Source organism: Melanostigma gelatinosum (assembly GCF_949748355.1).
Source record: "Melanostigma gelatinosum genome assembly, chromosome: 2".
In the NCBI taxonomy this organism is placed as follows: domain Eukaryota; kingdom Metazoa; phylum Chordata; class Actinopteri; order Perciformes; family Zoarcidae; genus Melanostigma; species Melanostigma gelatinosum.
Window position 1 is genome coordinate 31,930,873 of NC_136635.1, and position 23,911 is coordinate 31,954,783.

A 23,911-nucleotide genomic window follows, 5' to 3' on the forward strand; every position below is an offset into this window, starting at 1 on the left:
CCACACACAGGTCATCTAAAGCTCACTTACAGAAACGGTCAGTAGTACTCAGCTCTGTCAGCACTAGAGCTGCCTGGTCTGAACTAACTGAACTGAACTACAGATGTGAAAGTGACCTAAGAACATGATGGGGTCAGAAAAACATGACTTTATAGAATATGGTTTTGTTTCCCGAAACAAAGGAAACATACGAGGAAGCTACTTGGGCGGCAGCGAACTCGACGGAGATGAAGGAAAGGAGGAAGGAATGAAAGAAAGGAATGAATGTCTTTAAGGATGTCGTTCTTTGTATCTGCCACCAGATGGAGGTGCAAGTATGAGAGATTCAAAACAGGGGAACTCTGTGACTCCACTGCAAGAAGTGAGAGCCAATCGATGATGTGCTCTCACTTGTAGCCAACGTGTATCACTGTTTCCCTTATTAGATCTGTGTGTGTGTTAGTGTGTGAGTGTTAGTGTGTGTGTGTTAGTGTGTGAGTGTTAGTGTGTGAGTGTTAGTGTGTGTGTGTTAGTGTGTGTGTGTTAGTGTGTGTGTGAGGCGTACGCTGAGTGCAGAAGAGTCCCGTCCATCCAGGGCTGCAGTCGCACTCTCCGTCTGTGGCGCTGCACTGGGCTCCGTTGTGACAGTTACATGTGTGGATGCAGTCTGGACCCCACGAGCCCTGAGAACACGCTGCCAACCCCACACACACACACACACCCACACACACACACACACACACCCCAACAGACGTCACCATCCTGAGGACCGGCTGTAACAGAGATCAGGACGGTCTGTGCTTTCATTAGCTTCACAAATGACGAGGTGATTCTGGTAGTTCTGTTAAATGCCAGCTGGATAATTAATGTAAGAGCCAATGGAGTAATTGCCTTTATTTTTTTTCCGAGTTGCCTCTGATTGGTTCAGGATCAACCCAAGTGGTCGATAGGTGCTGAGAGAGAGAGTGAAGGAGGAGACGTCTTACGTTTAGAGCAGTCCCCGCCGATCCATCCAGGGTAGCACTGGCAGGAGCCGTCGATGGGGTCACACGTACCGTTGTTGGTGCACGAACACGCCTCCGCACACGCTTTACCGAACTTCCCCCCTGGACACACTGTGGGGACGCACATGTATATACATATACGGTTAAATAACTGTCACTCATAGTGGTATAATATATATCATATAATAAAGATATCATGTAATAATATATATATCATATAATAATATTCTGTATAATATAATATATATTATAATAATATATATCATATCATAATATTCTGTATAATATAATATATATCATATAATAAATATATCATATAATAATATATATATCATATCATAATATTCTGTATAATATAATATATATTATAATAATATATATCATATCATAATATTCTGTATAATATAATATATATCATATAATAATATATATATCATATAATAATATATATATCATATAATAATATTCTGTATAATATAATATATATCATATAATAATATATATATCATATAATAATATTCTGTATAATATAATATATATTATAATAATATATGTCATATAATAATATTCTGTATAATATAATATATATCATATAATAATATTCTGTATAATATAATATATATCATATAATAATATTCTGTATAATATAATATATATTATAATAATATATGTCATATATCCTCAAAGTTCTCCTCTCAAACGGGTCTTGGGGGAAGATCGCTTCCGGTTTCAACTTCCAGTTCAAGCGATGATCGCTACCGGTTGAAACTGGTTCAACCGGAATTGAGGAAATGACAAATAAGAGACTTCTTATTTAAGACTTAAGACTTCTCTTAATTGTCATTTCCTCGCACGCTAAATTAGTAAAATTGACAAAATGATTTACCCAAAAACTACATTGTGCATTACATAACCTTTGTTACTATTTGTGAGTATGATGTTTCTATGTAATGTGCATGTTTCCACCGTTTGGAAAATAAATATTACAAATCGGAAAAAAGACAACTGTTCATGACAATACCAGCGGTAAAAGTACTGCGATACCACAGTGTAGAAATACTGTCACGAGTAAAATCAATCAATCAATCAAAAGCGTACTAGAGAAAAGTACATTACAATATACTGACATTAAAATATACGTCCAAGGTGTGTATTTAACACAAGCTGAATAGATTTGAACGTTTAGTTCCACGATATAAAATACTTCTGTAAATACTCCTCTAGTGATTAGAAGAGGCCAAATGAAACTATTGCTGTTTAATGTGACTCATGCAATCTTAAAATAAGTGTTTTAGGGACACTACGACATTAATACATGAGGGATGATTCAATTATTCTTAATTTTCATCAACAAAGATTGATGAATTATATTTAAATTGGTATATTTCAAACTGTAATCACTGAGTGTGAGGAAGACAAGAAGCGACGGGAAACCGTTAGAATAGAAGAAGGAAGACAATCTAAGATAATAATCATGACTTAAGATAATAATTAAGTGAGATTTGATTCAAAGGAAACTGAAACGCTCAGTACAAAACTCACATTAATCACAATTAATGCTGTATACTTATCTTTAATTTGATCAACTTTTCCTTTCAATGTGCAATCATGAAACATACTTATGAAGCAGACTGAAATGATTCATCACGGCTGATTGTTCCTGATATGATGAGTCTGCAGAAAACAGGACGAGGTGGAGAGATGGATCTGGAAAGAAGTTTCCTAATCATTTTAGGGAAATGCACATCCTTTAGCTTCAGGATGTAATACTGTTTATATATTCAGATCTCTAAATGTAGTTCCACTGTTAAAATAACGAGACGCAGACACCGTAGCGTCTGACCGTCACACATTAATGTGCTCTGGGCTTTTCTTGATTATTGCCAATTAAAGCCAGAGAACAAGCTGCTCCTCTTCTGCGTGTTCACGGATTAACGTAGAGTTTGGTTTGAACTGAAACGTGTGAGTTTATTAAGTTAAGTGTTGATGTACAGTGTTATTAAGTTAAGTGTTGATGTACAGTGTTATTAAGTTAAGTGTTGTTGTACAGTGTTATTAAGTTAAGGGTTGTTAAGTTAAGTGTTGATGTACAGTGTTATTAAGTTAAGTGTTGATGTACAGTGTTATTAAGTTAAGTGTTGTTGTACAGTGTTATTAAGTTAAGGGTTGTTAAGTTAAGTGTTGATGTACAGTGTTATTAAGTTAAGTGTTGTTAAGTTAAGTGTTGATGTACAGTGTTATTAAGTTAAGTGTTGATGTAGTGTTATTAAGTTACGGGTTGTTAAGTTAAGTGTTGATGTACAGTGTTATTAAGTTAAGTGTTATTAAGTTAAGTGTTGTTGTACAGTGTTATTCAGTTAAGTGTTGATGTACAGTGTTATTAAGTTAAGTGTTGTTAAGTTAAGTGTTGATGTACAGTGTTATTAAATTAAGTGTTATTAAGTTAAGTGTTGTTGTACAGTGTTATTCAGTTAAGTGTTGATGTACAGTGTTATTAAGTTAAGTGTTGATGTACAGTGTTATTAAGTTAAGTGTTGTTAAGTTAAGTGTTGATGTACAGTGTTATTAAATTAAGTGTTATTAAGTTCAGTGTTATTAAGTTAAGTGTTGATGTACAGTGTTATTAAGTTAAGTGTTATTAAGTGTTGATGTAGTGTTATTAAGTTAAGTGTTATTAAGTTAAGTGTTGATGTACAGTGTTATTAAGTTAAGTGTTATTAAGTGTTGATGTAGTGTTAGTAAGTTAAGTGTTATTAAGTTAAGTGTTGATGTACAGTGTTATTAAGTTAAGTGTTGATGTGCAGTGTTATTAAGTTAAGTGTTATTAAGTTAAGTGTTGATGTACAGTGTTATTAAGTTAAGTGTTATTAAGTGTTGATGTAGTGTTAGTAAGTTAAGTGTTATTAAGTTAAGTGTTGATGTGCAGTGTTATTCAGTTAAGTGTTGATGTACAGTGTTATTAAGTTAAGTGTTGATGTACAGTGTTATTAAGTTAAGTGTTGTTAAGTTAAGTGTTGATGTACAGTGTTATTAAATTAAGTGTTATTAAGTTAAGTGTTGATGTACAGTGTTATTAAGTTAAGTGTTATTAAGTGTTGATGTAGTGTTATTAAGTTAAGTGTTATTAAGTTAAGTGTTGATGTACAGTGTTATTAAGTTAAGTGTTATTAAGTGTTGATGTAGTGTTAGTAAGTTAAGTGTTATTAAGTTAAGTGTTGATGTACAGTGTTATTAAGTTATGTGTTGATGTGCAGTGTTATTAAGTTAAGTGTTGATGTGCAGTGTTATTAAGTTAAGTGTTATTAAGTTAAGTGTTGATGTACAGTGTTATTAAGTTAAGTGTTATTAAGTGTTGATGTAGTGTTAGTAAGTTAAGTGTTATTAAGTTAAGTGTTGATGTGCAGTGTTATTCAGTTAAGTGTTGATGTACAGTGTTATTAAGTTAAGTGTTGATGTACAGTGTTATTAAGTTAAGTGTTGTTAAGTTAAGTGTTGATGTACAGTGTTATTAAATTAAGTGTTATTAAGTTCAGTGTTATTAAGTTAAGTGTTGATGTACAGTGTTATTAAGTTAAGTGTTATTAAGTGTTGATGTAGTGTTATTAAGTTAAGTGTTATTAAGTTAAGTGTTGATGTACAGTGTTATTAAGTTAAGTGTTGATGTACAGTGTTATTAAGTTAAGTGTTATTAAGTGTTGATGTAGTGTTAGTAAGTTAAGTGTTATTAAGTTAAGTGTTGATGTACAGTGTTATTAAGTTAAGTGTTGATGTGCAGTGTTATTAAGTTAAGTGTTGATGTGCAGTGTTATTAAGTTAAGTGTTATTAAGTTAAGTGTTGATGTACAGTGTTATTAAGTTAAGTGTTATTAAGTTAAGTGTTGATGTACAGTGTTATTAAGTTAAGTGTTGTTAAGTTAAGTGTTATGAAGTTAAGTGTTATTAAGTTAAGTGTTGATGTACAGTCTTCCACCAGGAAGGATGCAGAGGAGCGGTCACCTTTAAAAACAGCTCAAAACTAAGAAATGTGAGTTTGCATTTGAAGTGTTTGTGTTGGGTAATTCATTACTTTACATTACTCTTCTGCACTCATTTGCATTTTACTACCACGTTCCACCTGCGGCTCAGGATGTATCGTCTTCATTAGCAGGTTCTGCCCGTCTGTGCTTAAAGGAGCCGTTAGCTCGCCTGCACATTGTTTCCCTACAATAAGAACCCAGAAGGGGAATCTTTACCAAAGATCGTCATGAACGCTTTAATGAAGTCCCTCCACTTATGTAACAGTAACCAATGTGTGACTAGTGTCTGTAGAGTCTGGATCAGAGAGATCCACGTACATATGCGTACAGAAATAATGAGGAGCGGGACCGCTCGGCTGCTCCCTGATGACCTGCTGTCCACCGAGCGCTCAATTAGCTCTGAGCCCAAACTCTCTGGTGACGTCATCGAGTCCGTTCAACTCTTTGGTCCAGAGACAAACATCCAGACAGCTGCTGTTCCCTGATCCTCCTCCTTCATATACAACGGGTCAACATTCACAACGCGTTCATTTGTGACACAATACTTTTAAAATCTTCAGTTTCATCTCCAACTTCAGCATAATGTTAACATGCTGTAGCACAACATGGCGTCCAATCGTTCCAATCGGCCTCAAGGTAATGATTGGACAACCTACCTGCCTGTCTACCTGTCCACCCGCCTGCCTGTCTACCTGTCCACCCGCCTGCCTGTCTTCCTGCGTGCACTGATTGTGCGTCCGGAGGAACACGTCAGTAAAGAGATGTCTCTTTGCAGGCGAGTAAACACAACAACACACGTATTTTTCTTCTGGTTCTGAATGTAACAGTGATACTTAAGTATCACTCATGAAACAAACGTCGGGTGCACGTTTTGCTGTTTGCTGTCCCCATCTTTCTACATGTTAAACAGAGCCGTGGAGCGTTCACATCTCTGGCCTTCTTTACAATAAATCAACATGATAATCCTGCAGTCATGACCGCCGCAGCATCGCGTAACTGTTTATGCCAACATGTTGTGTTCAGGAGCACCTCCGTGAATTTCATTTTTAGGTACAATTTGCACCTTAATACAGATCAAAAAGTGATTCATTCCTTAATTAATTAAGAAAGAAGGATTCGTGGGATAAACCAAAGCTTAGAAATGAAATTCAAACTAAAGAAACTATAAAGAAAAAGTGCTTTACAGAGGCAGAGCTGTGAAGCGGTCCCACTGGCAGGTAATGCATGAAGAAAGAAAAGCAGTCCTTGAAGTGTTGGAGGGTGAGTTTCATGCTGCAGGTACATTTGAAAACATTCCGTCTGTGTTTGTCTGGTGTTGGTTGTTTCCATGTTGAGGAGACGTTCATTTTGTTGAGGTTGAATCGATAACGAATGGAGACAAAGAGAGAGGTCGCCGTGTGATCCTCTCTTATGTAAACGTTACATCTTGAGCACTTAAAAGAAAAATAAATGAGATTTCTTCATGAAAGCGGTGAAATGTACACAGAACAGAGAGTTGACCCGTCATCATCTCGTGCTGAAGGGCATCGCACATCCGGAGGCCGGCGATGGAGCCGAGGCCGGCTCAGAGAGGCGGCGGCCGGCAGAATGGTTCACGTAGGACGGTCTTCATGTTTAATGATGATGAATATTTCACGCCACACTCCTCCACTGTCGCCATTTAAAATTCAACTTGGCAACGGACTTTGGGCCGACGCGCCTTCATTGGAGAATTAACACCTGAGAGGATCTCAACCGCACTGAAATAATGATGCGCAGGAGGAAGCCACGGGGAAGATAAGCAGATAGAATGAAGAGGTTGTTAAAAGGGACACAGAGCGAGCTCAAGGTTTCCATTTCGTCTTTCATTACCCGGTGAGGTGCAGACATTCAAGAGCAGAGCTTCGATTCTAACCTGAAGTTAATTAGAGATGTCACAGAAAATGAAAACGGTTGTGTAAAGGCAGATGTCAAGAGGCTGTTTGTGTACCAGCTGTGTTCTGTCTCCTTTCTAAATAACCCGTCTGTCGGTTACAAAACAGCTCCTGGAAGTGTGAAGTGTGAGGAGGCGGTTAGGAAACAGCCTCACGTGAGACGAAACCAGACACAACCTGGGAGTGTGATCGACTCAAACTAAATATAAGAGTGTGTGAGTGTGTGAGTGTGTGAGTGTGTGGAGTGTGTGAGTGTGTGAGTGTGTGAGTGAGGAGTGTGTGAGTGTGTGTGTGTGTGTGTGTGAGTGTGTGTGTGTGTGAGTGTGTGAGTGAGGAGTGTGTGAGTGTGTGAGTGTGTGTGAGTGTGTGAGTGTGTGTGAGTGTGTGTGTGTGTGTGTGTGAGTGTGTGTGAGTGTGTGAGTGAGGAGTGTGTGAGTGTGTGGAGTGTGTGGAGTGTGTGAGTGTGTGTGTGTGAGTGTGTGAGTGTGTGTGTGTGTGTGTGAGTGTGTGAGTGTGTGAGTGTGTGTGAGTGTGTGTGTGTGTGTGTGAGTGTGTGAGTGTGTGTGAGTGTGTGAGTGTGTGTGAGTGTGTGAGTGTGTGTGAGTGTGTGTGTGTGTGTGTGTGAGTGTGTGTGAGTGTGTGAGTGAGGAGTGTGTGAGTGTGTGGAGTGTGTGAGTGTGTGTGTGTGAGTGTGTGAGTGTGTGTGTGTGTGTGTGTGTGAGTGTGTGAGTGTGTGAGTGTGTGTGTGTGTGTGTGAGTGTGTGAGTGTGTGTGTGTGTGTGTGTGTGAGTGTGTGAGTGTGTGTGTGTGTGTGTGTGTGAGTGTGTGTGTGTGAGTGTGTGAGTGTGTGTGTGTGTGTGTGTGTGTGTGTGTGTGTGTGTGTGTGTGTGTGAGTGTGTGTGTGTGTGAGTGTGTGAGTGTGTGTGTGTGTGAGTGTGTGTGTGAGTGTGTGAGTGTGTGAGTGTGTGTGTGTGTGAGTGTGTGTGTGTGTGAGTGTGTGTGTGTGTGTGTGAGTGTGTGTGTGTGTGTGAGTGTGTGTGTGTGTGTGTGTGTGTGTGTGTGTGAGTGTGTGTGTGTGTGTGTGTGTGTGTGAGTGTGTGTGTGTGTGTGTGAGTGTGTGTGTGAGTGTGTGTGTGTGTGTGTGTGTGTGTGAGTGTGTGTGTGTGTGTGTGTGTGTGTGTGTGTGTGTGTGTGTGTGTGTGTGTGTGAGTGTGTGAGTGTGTGAGTGTGTGGAGTGCACGTAAATAACTCAGGATGCTGTTACTTGGCTGCATTCTTTGAGAATGATGCGTTTTTTGTTTTGTCTCATTTGTGCAGGTTTAGCAGCTACACAAAGCTGCACGATCCTTTTTTCGTGAATTCAGTGTAAAGTGAACTTCAGCCACGAGGGTTTGTGTGTTTGCTTTCTAAAGGGAGGCTTCAAACAACGTGCATCACGGACTGAAGGGAAACTGACCTTGATTGCAGAGCGAGCCGAAGAAGCCGGAGAGACATTCACAGTGACCGCTGACATGGAGGCACGGCCCGTCGCCGTGGACACACCGAGGACACGACTGGCTGCAGCCGTGTCCGTAGAAACCAGGAGGACACGCTGCGCACACACACGCACGCGCGCACACACACGCACACACACACATTGCTGTTAGTGTGGGTGTGACAGAGAGAAAAGTCCATTTCAGAGTCTAAAGGGAACTTGTGATTGGTTCTCTGATTAGTTCTTTGATCATTTTAATTATGGATTTCATGGTCCACTTCGTCTCAATTTATTTTATGAACCCCACATATATGAAAGCTTAATATCCTCCATGGTACCGATACATATATTTGTATATATTTGTGTGTGCGTGCATGCAGAAGCCTGAAGGAGTTGCTGTCTCGTGTGCGGGGTCGACCTGTTGTAGCTGCTCTTTGTTTTCCCTCCACCACAGATCCTCCTCCTCCTCCGACTTTAATTTACTTTAATTGATGTTCCTCTAAGTGGCGAGACAAGCTGGTGCATGCTGGTCCACCGCCTCGCTCCTGCTACAGCAGTTTCCTAATTAGGATAATTGCTGTAAATCGATCATGCGGGGAGAGGCAGAACGGAAGAGAAACAACTGGTGTGTGTTATACCAGCAGAAACAAGTCGCCTCAGACTTCCTCTGAAGATCGTACAAGAGATGATTTACAGTGTTCCTCATGAATCGGGTTTAAAAATGAACCAGCTCACTGGCTGCACACACTGCTCACACAGAGGCTGACCTCTGAACTGTCCACCGGAGCGCCTTCAAAGGAATGAATGGAAGAAGTACGTTAACTGAAGGGGAAGTTCTCCAGCGGTTGTGTGGTTGTCCAGTCGGTGTTGATGGTGAACGTAGTGGTTGAAGCGATACGTTCCTCAGTGAGCTACAGGCTCTTCCTGCGCCGTCACGTGACCTGAACTACAGAACTACAGGCTGCTTGGATGTTTATTGGTACATGTTACATGTGATTTATGTGATATGAATCAGAGGTTCTTCATCTGAGGTCAGTGACGAGAGAGAAGAGGTCCTCAAACAGACAGGCCATCGGAACTATTTGCATTCTAAAAGTATTCAACCGAAATACTTGAGATTGGTTTGATACGATAAAGAGAAACGCATGATAATATGAGAGGGTCCTTTATTAGTCCCACCGTGGAGACGTTTGTTTGTTTTATGTTGTTTTTTACTCTTTGCTGTTTTGTGTTTTTATGCACATTTTATGTTGCTGCTCGTAAAATACATTTTAAATCTCAACAGGATTTTACTAGATAAATGGAGGGTGAATGTAAGAAATAAAATAAATGTGATTCAATGTTAATACCACTCATATGGTGAAACAGAGGGTGGTTTAAGACTCATGTAGTCCTATCATAGAGCTCACGTGCATTGGCGCTAATGGACACAGTCTGCTTGCATATCTGTAGATATGCACATTCTAATGAAACAGCAGTTTTATAATCCACAGCTAAATATTTGGCGGACCCCTTAACAGAGTGCCACGGACCCCTTTGTATCATTCCTTGGCTCGTATGTGTTTATGTACTTGTCTGCACTTGTTTTGTACTCATTGTTCTACATACTGTACCGGCATTCTTTGTTATCCTGCATTACTTATGCAGATACATTTATATCTGTGATCAGATAACATTGGCCAATAATATCAGGCGACCCACTTCCTGAATGTCCCTGAGTGGCCGTTACAGCTCATCATCGTTCTGTTTCTGTAACTTCTGAATGTTTGGAATTAAAAGCTGAAAAGTAGATAAAAGAAGACAGAAGCAAACGTTGACGCTCAAGTCAAAGCGAATACTTTTAAAAGGCTTTTACACACAATTAGCTTTATTTTACAATTGAAATAGTTTTTACTATTCGAGTCCTTCCTCCACTGCAGCTACATCAGCGAGGAAAAGCTCAGCATGTGTGTGTGTGTGTGTGTGTGTGTGTGTGAAAGGTTTTCTTTACTTCTTCTGCAGTTGGTGCCGCGGTAGCCGGGAGCGCACACACAGGTTCCGTCCTCCGGGGAGCAGGAGCCTCCGTTCTCACAGGTGCAGCTGAAGGAGCAGTTGGGTCCCCAGCGTCCCTCCTCACACACACTGTCGCAATGGACACCTGCAACACACACACACACACACACACACACACACACACACACACACACACACACACACACACACACACACACACACACACACACACACACACACACACACACACACACACACACACTCACTTTCAGTTCGGTGGGCTTTGTTCTCAGCTACCGAGCTTTTAAGTGAAGTCAAACTGACTTCACAGAGTTTCAGATGTGTCACTTGAACTTGAAGAAGAGAGAATGATGCAAAAGGAAGAAGAACTTTGGGGTGAGGGAACATCAGCGAAGGGTTCTGTAAGCAGCTCCTCATTGAGTCAGCAGGAGAGGACAGAGTGAAGGAGATGACGTGAGGACGGATCAGAGAGACGACATGTTGAAGGAAACAGCTGCTGATATTCTGTAGATTTCTTACTGTATCAACTAACAAGTATTGTGTGTATCTGACAAATTCAACCACAACGAATGCTCTATTTCCTCCTGTTTGTTAAAAAATAAATAAAAGGCTACAACCTCCAGTTCTGACAGTGAAGTCAAAGCTTCATGTGTTAAAGCTGCATTCTCTCTAGTGTCCACCAGGGGGCGACTCCTCTGGTTGTATAGAAGTCTATAGAAAATGACTCTACTTCTCTCTTGATTTATTACCTCAGTAAACATTGTAAACATGAGTTTATGTCTCAATCTCTAGTTTCAAGTCTTCTTCAATACAGCATGATGTTCATTTAGTAAGTTATTCATTTCACAACATTATTCATTATTCATTTCATCATTCATTTCACAACAGGCTATATCTATAAATTGTGAGAAGGTCGAATTTGTGCGTAAATTCAAGTTCATTTTTACTGCCATTTCCTCATCACCTTATATTATCTTGAGCCGGTAAACCAGCCAATTAGAAGAGACGTATGTTTAATGAACCACAACTTTGTTGTATGCATGTGTCATTGAAAACAGAAACACGTGTTCATTACTCTTTTCATTTCCTCTGATCAGTGCAATAAACAGAGTACGCTCACTGGCCTTATACATTACATTGCACGTTAGAAGTACAATGATCATTCCGGCTCCCTCATGTGGCTCAAAGGTGAACTGCAGATATGAATGTTAAATAAAAGACTAAATCTCCTGCGACCCACCTGAGGGTCCCGACCCAGACCTTTGAGAGTTACAGCAACAAACTTTGTTTGCACATTTAAGCTTCTATGAACAAACATTTTAGGAAATTCACCCAAAGAGGCTTTTTTAATCAGCTGCTGAAGTTTCTCCTTCTTTCATCAGTCTTGCATGTGTGTGTGTGTGTGTGTGTGTGTGTGTGTGTGTGCAGAGCGGATCAGAGTCCTCGGTGCTCACAGGGGACAGTCTGCAGACCGCCGTGCCCGAGAGACTCACATTACATTAACTCTTAGCTACAGCCACAGGAATCAGCTCAGCACATCTAAATATGAAAAACAGACGGACAGAGTAAGAATAGTGCATGTGCCCCCCCACCCCCCCTCTGCAGACTGGCAGATCTGCAGCTCATTAGAAACTTCCTTTGACATGGAATATGAGAGAATATGAGAGAATATGAGAGTGGGGCACAGGCAGCCATTACAACTCAATTAATAAACTACCTCTGAGAGAAAAGTGGGTGAAAATCAGGAGCTCTATTGGTCGAGGCTGTGAAGTTATAAACAAAGAGACGTGTAGGAGGAGGAGGAGGAGGAGGAGGAGGAAGAGGAGGAGGAGGAGGATGAAGAGGAGGATGAAGAGGAGGAGGAAGAGGAAGAGGAAGAGGAGGAGGAGGAGGACGAGATACGAAGCAGAAGGCCGAATGTAAATTGATTGAGGAACATTACGCTGTAAAGTTCAGGGAGCGCTAACACCTCGTATTCATCTCCCCACTGAAAGACGAGTCAAACATATGACTTGAAACAAATAATATACCTCTGAACCAATTCAGTTCATGTAAAATGTAAAATGAAGGCAAACACGTGACAGTATTTCTTTCCTGTAAGAATATGAATCCACCGTTTCATTCCTCTCCAGGAACACGAGCTGCATCCCAACTCCTCACGAACACACGCGTGTTCTTTCAGGGCTCTGAACACTGAGACACGATGCAGCAACGGAGCAGCAACCTGATTCAGAGGGTGGAGCTGCTGCACACCACCGTCCCACAATGCCGTTCTCAAGAGAAAGAACAGACACTTGCAGAACTAATAGTCGCTGTGAGACTGAAGGGACATCAGGAGGAACATGTGTGAAATCATCCAAAAGCATTTTGCTTTCTGTTCCTTCTAATGTTGAAGTTTTAACGTTTAGTAATAAAATCTCCTGCGACACTTTAGATTAAAGCCAGCTTAACTTTGACATTCTTGGACACAACATAGACCCTTTATTTATTTATGTCACGAGACCAGCAGTGAAGACGCAGACGTCTCTGGCAGAACAATGTCAATTTGTCTCCGTCCTCTGGAAACACTGTGTTGGATTCAAATTTCTTGATTTATTTTTTATTTTTTCCAAGAAGGGACATTCATTTATAGCTTTACGTGGAAATGCACGTTCCAGGCAGATTACTTTGCAACATGAACAGAATGTATCTCCTTTAACTGGTTGACAGCTCAGTGACACGTTCTGCTGCTCGGACACGTCGGGATTCTGTAGAACTTCTGTTGGAATATTGATCCTGACAAACGAACATGCAACAGCCAAACATTTTGATGCTGCGAACAGTTGTAATTTCATTTTTAAAGCTTGATAACTCGTCTGGATGCCCACTTCTGCCACTGACATGCACACTCATACTCCTGATGACGTCGGCTGTAAAGAGGTCTATTCTTGGTTTATTGTCTCCATCGTTGTCGTGGTGTCGACAGCACTACCTCCCCCAGCCTCTTCTCTCAGAGTGTGTCTTTACTGAACATACCTGCTGCCAGGAGACTCTGACGGTCACATTGTTTTACGTCCTAAACCGCGGCTTCATAACTCACCTGTCCAACCTGCAACACAGCGACAGAAGCCGCTCACCGGATCACAGCCGTCAGCGTTGGCGCAGTCACATCTCTCTCTGCAGTCCAGTCCGTACCATCCCTCCTGAAAGGGCCGGAACAAAGTCACTTCTATTACCGTCTTTAAACTCCGGGACTATAAATGAGACACTGTGCAAAATGCAAGGAGCCAGGAGGGGCGCTTACGGGACACGGTAGGTCGCAGTACTCGTCCCTCCAGCCTGGAGAGCAGGTGCAGGTGGCGTTGACGGGGTCGCAGGCCGCCCCGTTGGCACACTGACATGTCTGATTGCAGCTCAGTCCCCAAGCACCACTGGAGCAAGGCACGGAGCAGTCCACACCCTGCCAACCTGGACAGAGACACAGAGACAGCCCGCAGAGCGTCAGGCGGACAAGTTACCGGAGTTTATCGTGTAAAGCAATCTGTTTGGAAAGGTTCTATCAAAATAAAGTTGACGACTGACGTTTTGAACCCTTGAGTTGGACGTTTTGGCCGTCGCCATCTTGGCTTTTTGCAACCAGTGAACAGGAAGTGACCATATATGGACTGAGGAGGAATGATATAATTCAAACAATTTAAAAATGTATATAATGTTTAAAGAATGTCAAAGACTTCATGCTTTCATAAGGACTGGAAGGTATGAAGTGGTGATTGTAGTCGAGTCCTGTTCTCCAGCTTCTCTCTGTTTCCTGTTCTGTGATTTCTGCTCTTTGTGTCTGTGTTTCTGTTGCTGGTTATTAAAATGTGGACGTTTAAAGTCGCCGATCATAAACCACGACGTCTCCGACCACGAATGTTTGCCGCATTTCTTTCCGCTCATTTCCTGTTGTTTCTCTCTCGACTTTCTTTCTGATCAAGGCATGAACAACGAACGTGGACGTGTTGCTGCTGGAGACATTTCTGGGCTGTGGATGAACAATGCTTTTAAACACTTGTCTAACACAGTATTCATCTGGTTTCAGTTATTACGGCTTTTATCCGACAGAAGGCAACATGTGCTGAAACATTGATACTTAGAATTTAAATACAAAAATAGCTTGAGTGAGTGTCCTGATCTTCCCTCCTCCTTCCTTCAGTGTCATTTCTTTAACACACAAAAGAAAATGTCAAAAACTCTTTTGATATGCAAACCAGGCGGAGCCCCCGCCTCCTCACGCCTCTGAAGGAACGAGCCGTGGACCTGATAGTACAGTGAGCTCTATAGATCATCAGATGTTTGCTCTACGAGCATCTACGGACAAAACATGTTTGGTGAACGTCTTTAATCAGCCTGAACTTCTCCCTGATAACTTATGATAACTTACAGCTGTGAAAGAAGAAGCAGACCAGGGTTCACAGGGTGATGGCAGACACCCACTGCTCTGATGTCTCCACTTCCATTACCCACGTTCCCCTACGAGCGTCAGTGGGGCATACATATTGAAGGACGCTTTTATTGAGAGATATTAAGGAGGTGAAGTTGAGAACAAAGTACGAAACAAGGAAAAAACGTCTGGAGACCGTTTTTGGAACAGTGCGGAGTTTCACAGGTGACCTTAGAAAATGGTTCATCTAAAACTTCAGATTCAGAATTAGAATCACAGAATTTGACTCAGTTGTTTTGCTTCAAACTTTAAAAAACTGATTTAAAAATCTATAAAAATAACAATTCTCAACAAATGAAAATAGCCTCAAAGTTACTAATACAGACAAACAAGGCTGCAGCTGATGATAACTCAATCATTCATCAATAGAATATGCCCAGCAGGCGATTTGATCCTTCTTGGTCCCGAATCATAACTCTGAAATATCAGTAAGTTATAGAATCTATGGTCATGAATCATAACTCTGAAATATCAGTAAGTTATCGAATCTATGGTCCCGAATCATAACTCTGAAATATCAGTAAGTTATCGAATCTATGGTCATGAATCATAACTCTGAAATATCAGTAAGTTATCGAATCTATGGTCCCGAATCATAACTCTGAAATATCAGTAAGTTATCGAATCTATGGTCATGAATCATAACTCTGAAATATCAGTAAGTTATCGAATCTATGGTCCCGAATCATAACTCTGAAATATCAGTAAGTTATAGAATCTATGGTCCCGAATCATAACTCTGAAATATCAGTAAGTTATCGAATCTATGGTCATGAATCATAACTCTGAAATATCAGTAAGTTATCGAATCTATGGTCCCGAATCATAACTCTGAAATATCAGTAAGTTATCGAATCTATGGTCATGAATCATAACTCTGAAATATCAGTAAGTTATAGAATCTATGGTCCTGAATCATAACTCTGAAATATCAGTAAGTTATAGAAAATATTTCCCTGATCATTTCACTGCAGAGAGACGTGCTCTGGGTTTTCTTTGAGAAGCCCTTCATGTTCAGCCCATTTTACTCAGAGAGGAATTTTAGGTTAGAAAGCAGTAATGATAGTAACAAAGTACATTTACACAAGTATTGCAAGTATAATTTGAGGGACTTGTGTTTCACTTGAGTGTTTTAATTATAGCTCATTTATACTCTATTCTACTCTACTAGGAAGGAAAACATAATGCACTTTTTGGACCGTTTTTCAATTTTTTTACTTAAAGGTGCAGTCTGTGGGATCTGGCGACATCTAGTGGTGAGTTTGCAGATTGCAACCAACTGAAACTGTGACACGCAAATGTCCCTATCTGGAGCCAGTGTTTGGTTTGTCCATTCTGGGCTACTGTAGGAACATGGCGGCCAGCTCCGTATATATATACATGTATCTGTATATATATACAGATATCTGTATATATATATACAGATATCTGTATATATATACAGATATATGTATATGTGTGTGTATAAACGGCTCATTCTAAGGTTACAAAAACACAATTCTGTGATTAATTCAAGTGATTATACACTAAAGAAAACATTATATTAAATGTCTTCATATAGATTATTAAATGCCACACACTGTTCCTTTAACAGATATTTTACATGTGATAATTCAATACACTGTTAAATATTAAACCATGGTTCACAACAGTTTTGGCTTGTGACTTTGCACCAAATGTTTTGCACTTGTTGCTGTTCTGTTTTTAAGTCTGTTATTCATGTTTTGATGTGACGCTTGTGAGACGATCTTGGCCCGGACCCCCTTAGCATCAACGCTGTGTTTGTTTCTATCGGGACAATCTGGAGGAGTGAGTTAAAGATGAAATATTCATAAACGCTGAGCAGAAACCTTCTCTGCAGACGCAGGAGCCGTCGATGTGCGAGCAGGAGATCTGGTTGTGGCAGGAGCACGAGGAGGTGCAGTTGGTCCCGTAGAGGCCTGCAGGACAGCTGATGGAGCAGTCGTCCCCCTGGACACAAAGGACAGATAGAGACAAGCTAAGACGCTTACATTTTAAACTACTGCAGTGTTTTTCCACTTTCATGTGTTCCCTTCCATGCCTTGATCAGTGAAGCGTGTTTGAGCAGCCTGTGGCGGCTTCTCCAATGATTGGGAAGCGTCTTGCCATGCCTCCCCTCTATGTGTTTGAAGAGGAACCCTGAGCCATGCGACTCTACCAGCTGTAGTTACTCTGATCTCAACGGAGAGAGCAGCAAACTAGTCCAACTTGAGATTTTAGGTTGCTCGTTGAGCTGTTCGGAGGCGATCCCTCAAATATTTGCTTTGCATTTCAAAAGGAGCCTTTGAACCTTTGAGCTCTTAACGGTTGATGGTTACATTTCTCGGAAACACACTTTCAACATTGTCTTCACTGTAGTCGTCTCCCATCAACAGCTCTGTATATGCTGCCCCTCCTTTCTTTTGTTGGTAATGTTGGGGTTCTGGCGCCACCTCCTGGCTGGTTGAGTCCCTCACATGGGCCTCCCCTCCTCACAAATGACCTGGGGTCTGATCCTTGCCCCCTGGAGATGACCACACCTCCACCTTCGGTCCACCGCGGAGGTGGACCTTTCATTGGCCGACAAGCCGTCTCCCGCTGTGCGCAGAGACACGCTTATAAGCGGCAACGCAGCCAAAATCGCTCTCTTCGCTCTGGACTCCCGTCCGGTCTCAAGAAGAATCACCAGAGGACCCGATCGACCTCAACCCCCACTCATCTCAGCACGCACGTGCTCTTTCGCTGGACGAAAAAGAACCACGTCTATTCTGAGTTAAGGCCTTGGCCCGCGGAAAGCATCCTCTCTTCCACGCGCCGCTCCCCCCCTTCGTGTACACGCCACGGTACTAGGAAGACCAAACAATCTTCCTTCACCGACCATTACCGAGAGATACGAACCGACACGTGTCTCAGCCGACGTTGGAAACCACAGGCCCTCCTCTCTGCAGCGAGCCGGGCCGAACCAGCAACCGCTCACCAGCGACGCCGAAACCACAGCAGCCTCACGCTTTTCTTTTCCTCCTGGAGGAGGGAAAACCATTCATCGACAAACACTCTACAACCTTGCCACGAAGCATCTCATAGTAAGAGTCACGGTGTCTGGGCGTAGTTTAGCATAAATGAACTTAAGTTTAATTCAGGCCATTCATTTATATGTTATTATTCCCGTGTTTTTGTCGTGTTAAAGTCATTGTTTTCGTTTGGCTGAGAGATTACGCAATCGTCGACGGAGCTCCGAGGTCCGTCGTACTGTGCGTTTCCTGTTTGACTGTTGCTTTTGGGATTATTTGATTTCATCTTTGTTCTTGCTCTCTTTCCTCGAGTCGATTCTGTGAGTGAAGTGTGGAAACGCGACTATCGGGCATAAGTGTCGTCAGTTCGCGAAGCGACAACGGCAACTTGTGTGAGATACGCTCGGCGATCCTCATTTTCACTACGACGCGACATCGCACACAGAAACTCTGATTCCTCTCTCTGCCCCTTTTATTCCTCTTGTTTTCCGTAACTTGCACACACATAGAGCTCCGGATTGTGGGTGAACCTCTCACCTATTGTTCCAACACACGTGTGCGCCGACACACGCAACCACATATAGCTGACCCCCCCCCTCTCCATTCGCCATTTGGTCTAAGTCACTCGACTCCGCCATCTGGTGGAAGGTTTTAGCTATAACGCTTTAAGGCCCCTCCCTGTTTGTCTGCGTCACTCGACGCCGCCATCTTTGTAGTCTTTAGCGATAGCTGTTAGGACTCACCTTCCTTTCCACACACAGACCCACACACACACACACATACTTGTATTACATACATCATCACCCATTTTATTCATTTGTTTAGATATTAGGCACATAAAATTGTATGACAGCGTTGTTGGTTGTGATATTATTTGATCTGATCACTTATTATTTCGATTTAATAAATTCTGTTATATTTTAAAGAGCAGTCGTTTGTGATTACTTGTGCATATTTGTGTAATAAGATCTGTATGTAGTAGCCTTGTGTACGAACTTAACCCTTCACTGTCACTTCGAATGTGTAGTCGCACCCGACTATTGACATTACGAGTGGCCACTAATTATGAGACTTAGTTTATCGTTTGGTTATTAGTCCCTGTTTACAGGGTGGTGCCCCGTTATTATTAATAATCATTAATAATTGTTACTCACATTAATAATTCTATTGATGTCAAGAATTCAGTTTCTTAAATGCTGATAACCCAAACACGCCCCTCTTCGTTCCCAACATCTGGTGCCCCGTGTGAGGGTACGTTATTCCAGTCTTATTACAGTATATATGCATAATAATCCATAATTATTTTTGAATAATTAATTTTCCAAAATTAATTTTTTCTCGAAAAATTAATTTTTTCCTTTGTTTTGAATGATCCAAATTTCTGCACCTTATTTTCCAAAATAGGTAGACCTTTGATATTCAACATTTTTCCTTATTGTAATTTAATTTTTGATTTTAATCTTAATTTTAATTGAATTTAAATTTTTCCGAAATTCTTATTTCGTTTTCCTTTCAGGTTCAATTACTCGTTTCATTTCCTAAACTAACAGTCAGCTGTGTAGTAGGTTTGATCGTTTGTTTTTGTAATACCAATACTTTGTTTTCTTAAATCCCTCAAAGAAGTTACACACAGCTGTCATAGGCCAAAAGTGCTAAGCCACGTTAGCATTTTGTACCTTTGGTTGCCAAGCAGTAGTGATATCTCAGAGTAGTACAGTAGAAATTTGTAAGTCACAGAACTAGACATTTCACTGTGCTCCTGCATTAACCGTAAACGCTAACAGTTTCTTACTAACAGTAGGGAATCAATAACCACTAGGAGTCGCGCGTATTAAAAGAGAATGAGCGACAACAAAGACTCCGCTTCTGGAGCTGTAGCTCTAGATGACGCCGTATTACGAGATGCGGTGGCCGATCTCCTCAAGTTCACGCTACCTGAGAGAGAGTATTTTGGTACATACGACACAGCCACGTGTCAGAAGCAATTAGTGGAGCTAATGGCGTATGGAAACCATCCAGATAAACCAAAACGCATGATTCAAGACGTGGTTGGATCAATCTTCCTCACCTACCATCAGAAAATGCAGCTACAAGCTGTCGCACACCGCGAGGAATGCGACAGACTGCGCAGCGCCTTGGGTGAGATTCAGATTGGGGTTAGGCAGGGAGAAACCGACTATCGTGCGCTTCAGGAAGAAAATGAGACCCTGCGAGTGGATCTCAAGGAGATCCACACAGAGCTCAACGCTACCCTAGAGGCTAACGACAGAATGAAAGTGCTTCACAGTACCACGCAGGGACAGACACCCCTAACCCAGGTAAGTACTGTGCCACCCAACCTAGCCGCTCACCACGTCACTTTGGACAGCTACAGTGCCCCTCGGTCCTCGCAACCCTTGGACAGTGGTGCCTCATTCGGCCCGAGTCGGACCACCCTGCATTTCAGTCGAACGGTCTCGCCACCCACTAGGGGGGAAGACCAATACCCTCCACCTAGTTCAAGGTCGCGACGAAACCGCTCCCCCTCCCCCCCAAGGAGGGGGAATAGTCGCCCTGATTCCCCTCGAGGTGAATTAGTAGACTCAGACGACTCGGACGGCCCAGGCCCCATCGGCGCGCAGGGCCTGCGTACCCGGCAGATTGAGTCTCTTGCCAAAGATGTAGAACGTTTCGATCCCGGTAGCAGAGAGTCGAGCATCGACGACTATCTACGGGAGATCGACCGCTGCCTCCTTGACATCTCGCGCCCCTCATCGCGTGAAAAGCTAAAGCTAATCTGGAAGACCACGGCTAGAGGAGTCCATGTTTTCATGGAAACACTCCAGCCAGGTATCCGCGACCGCTACTCGAGCCTCTGTCAGGCTCTTAGGGAGGAGTACTCCTTGTACCCTGATCCCGCTTCAGCCACTCTCGGCGCCTTTGCGATCTCTCAAGGAAGGCTAGAGGCCCCAAGAGATTACTTCAGGCGGTTGAGATCCGCGTACTTCCAGGGACGTAACGCCCCTGGTCTAGAAGAGGACCATGCCTTTAAGTCCTTATTCCTGCACAACCTCCACGACGGTGTGAGGTACGATGTTACCATGCATTGCAGAACAAGTAACCTCACAATGCCGGAGATCAGGAAATATGCACAACTGGCATGGGAGACACGCGCACGGCCTCTGAAGAAGCATGAAGACACTGCCAGAGTCCTGGGCATCCAACAGTCCGGAGACTCTGACCTAGCGTTGGAAGGCAATGAAAGGCCTTGGGCCAGAGACTCTCGGCCACCCTTGAGAAACCAACGACCATGGCGGTCGGAGGACCAACGCAACCAGGGGGGTGAGAGACACCCCCAAGGTCACAACCAGGTAAGGCCACGGCAGCAACCCACATCGCATCCACCACGGAGGGTTGAACGCAACCCTCCACAACCAGGTAGGTACAACGGACGGGCTCGCAACTTCCCTGCAAAGGAAGCTGAAACGCCTGAGCTGGAGAGCCTAATCCGTAAGTATGTGCAAGAGGCAGTCAAGCAGTTGGGGAAGGCGACGCCCCCCGGGAAACCATCAACCCCGCCAGGGAAACCCGATCCCAACTTGCCGCCCACCTGACTAAGCCTAGAGACTTCTTCCTCTGCCGCCAAAGTCTACTTTGTAGGTTGGGGAAGAGACATCAGCACACTCCCGGAAACGGCCACTCCCGACTTCGCACCTCCCCGTTCCATGACCTTCTTGGGTGACCTTGTCCGCAAAGGCAGGGCCCGTCGTATATACATCTCAGTCACACTGGGAGGCCATAACACTCTTGCTCTACTCAATTCCGGGTCAGAAATCAGCCTCATGTGTACCGCTACCTTCTTGATGGTAACTGAAGCAATGCATTCCCGTGGCACAATGCTGCAAAGCGAAACGTGCGCGGTCAGCATCACCAGCTACACCCAAGATAAGTCGCCCATCACCAAACGTGTCTGGGTTGACATCGCTTTTCAGGGAATGACTATCAAGCATCCCATTCATGTCTGCATCCTAGACACCGAACCCTTACTCCTTGGCCAGGACCTCTTGGACCGATTGGCCCCGCTCATTGATTGTCATCAGGGACACATTTGGGCACAGGTAGACACACCTAGGCCCCTGAACCTTACTGGTGACACGTCAGTTCCAGACGGACAAGTCGCCGTCATTCATGATAACGAGTTGCAGACGCCCCCGTGCCTGCCAGAGACTCCCCCTGAGTCGGCTCAGCCCGCTCCGCCTGCGGACCTGGGACCGTCGCAGCCAAACCATGAGAACCTGCCCCGTGATCACCAGTCTTTCCTTTGCTCGTTGGAAAACCCCACGTCAGCATTGTACGCCCCCCGCTTGACTGAAGGCGTACACCTCAATGGCATCATGAATCCAGAGGCTCTCCTAGCCCTGTGGTCTGAGAAATCAGCTGTCAGCCAAGACGTGTTCAACACTCTCTGCCAACAAAATCCACCGCCAGTCTTCGTTCAGCGAAGCCACCGGCTTCTGTCAGCGGAATCACCGCAAACGATGCTCAAAGCCATCGGGGTGTGTGCCCTCCACGTACGGATTGGAGGTAAACAGGTGACGCACCTGATCAGTGTGGTCCCTAGACTCCATCCCCCGTTCTTTGTCGGCGCAGACCTGCTAGTAAGACTTGGCGCCGTATTGGACACAGTCCACCAAGTTCTGTGGTCTCAAGGTAGCGCTGAGCGTTACCCCCTCGCCACTGAACCCGAACACATGGTATCGGGGCAAACTATCCCCCAGGCGTGTCAAGTCGCCAGTGAAACTGGCACGACAGTGCCCGCCCGCACTGCCGGAGTTTCCATACGCCTCGTCATCCTTAAGGGACAGACGCTGCCTAGCGAACAGGCATTCTTCCAACCGCTGCCCCGCTTTTGGGAACTGAACTTGACAGTCTGTGGTATGCCCCTGCTTGAGGTGAACAATCGTTCAGCCTACATACTGGTTCAGAATCTGACCCACTCACCGATCCAGGTGACGGGAGGACAACCATTGGGGATACTGGTTGACCAGTCCTTCCACGACTTTGAACTCACAGTCCCTGTCATAGGGGAGCTGCCCCCATCCCTAGCTAGAGAGGATGAACTGAATGGCCTTCTTTATACCTTTCCGACCAAAATGATCACCATCGTCCGTCATGAAATGCTACAGAGCGAAGCAATCCACGACGCTTCCCTGAGTACTGACGGCGACATGATAGTGTACACCCTCACTACTCTACCAGGAGATTCGACCTCCGCAGTCACGGGTGCGGATTCACCGACCAACGAACCGTACCCTGGCTTTGAGGCAGAGATGGAGCAACAGCTCGCGAAGTCGGACGCTCTGATAACAGAAACTCAGAGAGACGCACTTCGACACTTGTTCCGCGAGTTTCAGGAGATCTTTTCAAAAGACTCCCACGACTGCGGAGTCACCGACCTCCATACAGTTCGCATCCCTACCGACCCACAGGCCCAACCAACCTTTGTACGTCAGTACAGAATCCCATTGGCCGCCTATGACTCGATTCAAGAGATCCTTGACAAATTGCTGGAAAAGCAAATCATCAGGGAGTGCAACTCAACGTACAACTCGCCCATCTGGCCAGTGCTGAAGCCAACTGGAAAATGGCGTCTTACCATCGACTACCGCCCACTGAACAAGCAGGTTCCCCTCTCCCGTTGGCCAATGATCCACCTGGATCAAGAACTGGCAAAGGTAAAAGAGGCCTGTTTCTTCTCAACGGTGGACATAGCCAATGGGTTCTGGACCATGAGAGTCGACCCAGTCGACCAATACAAGCTTGCTTTTTCCTTTGGCAATCGCCAGTACACTTGGAACCGCTGCCCGTTTGGGTACTCTAACTCGCCCTCAGAGTTCAACATCTTCCTCCACAAAGCGATGGCCGACGCCGCCGCTCGCGGAAACCTCATATACGTGGACGACATCCTCATGAGGAGTCGGACCTTTGAGGAACACCTGGCTGAGATCCGCCATGTTCTCGGCCAGCTCGCCGCCGCAGGAGCTAAACTGGCTATCACCA

General features: G+C 43.6%; 1 protein-coding gene across 1 annotated transcript in view; it reads right to left on the reverse strand.

Annotated features, from left to right (window-relative positions):
• Nucleotides 1–23,911, reverse strand: part of LOC306791274 (multiple epidermal growth factor-like domains protein 11) — a gene marked incomplete at its 5' end in the record, with an annotated part of 102,962 nt that overhangs the window by 10,439 nt on the left and 68,612 nt on the right. Inside the window, 7 exons of the mRNA XM_079287925.1 lie at nt 545–673; nt 966–1,094; nt 8,369–8,503; nt 10,377–10,523; nt 13,479–13,581; nt 13,683–13,846; nt 16,712–16,832. Of these exons, the coding sequence (XP_079144051.1) occupies nt 545–673; nt 966–1,094; nt 8,369–8,503; nt 10,377–10,523; nt 13,479–13,581; nt 13,683–13,846; nt 16,712–16,832 (928 nt within the window). The remainder of the gene's footprint in view (nt 1–544; nt 674–965; nt 1,095–8,368; nt 8,504–10,376; nt 10,524–13,478; nt 13,582–13,682; nt 13,847–16,711; nt 16,833–23,911) is intronic.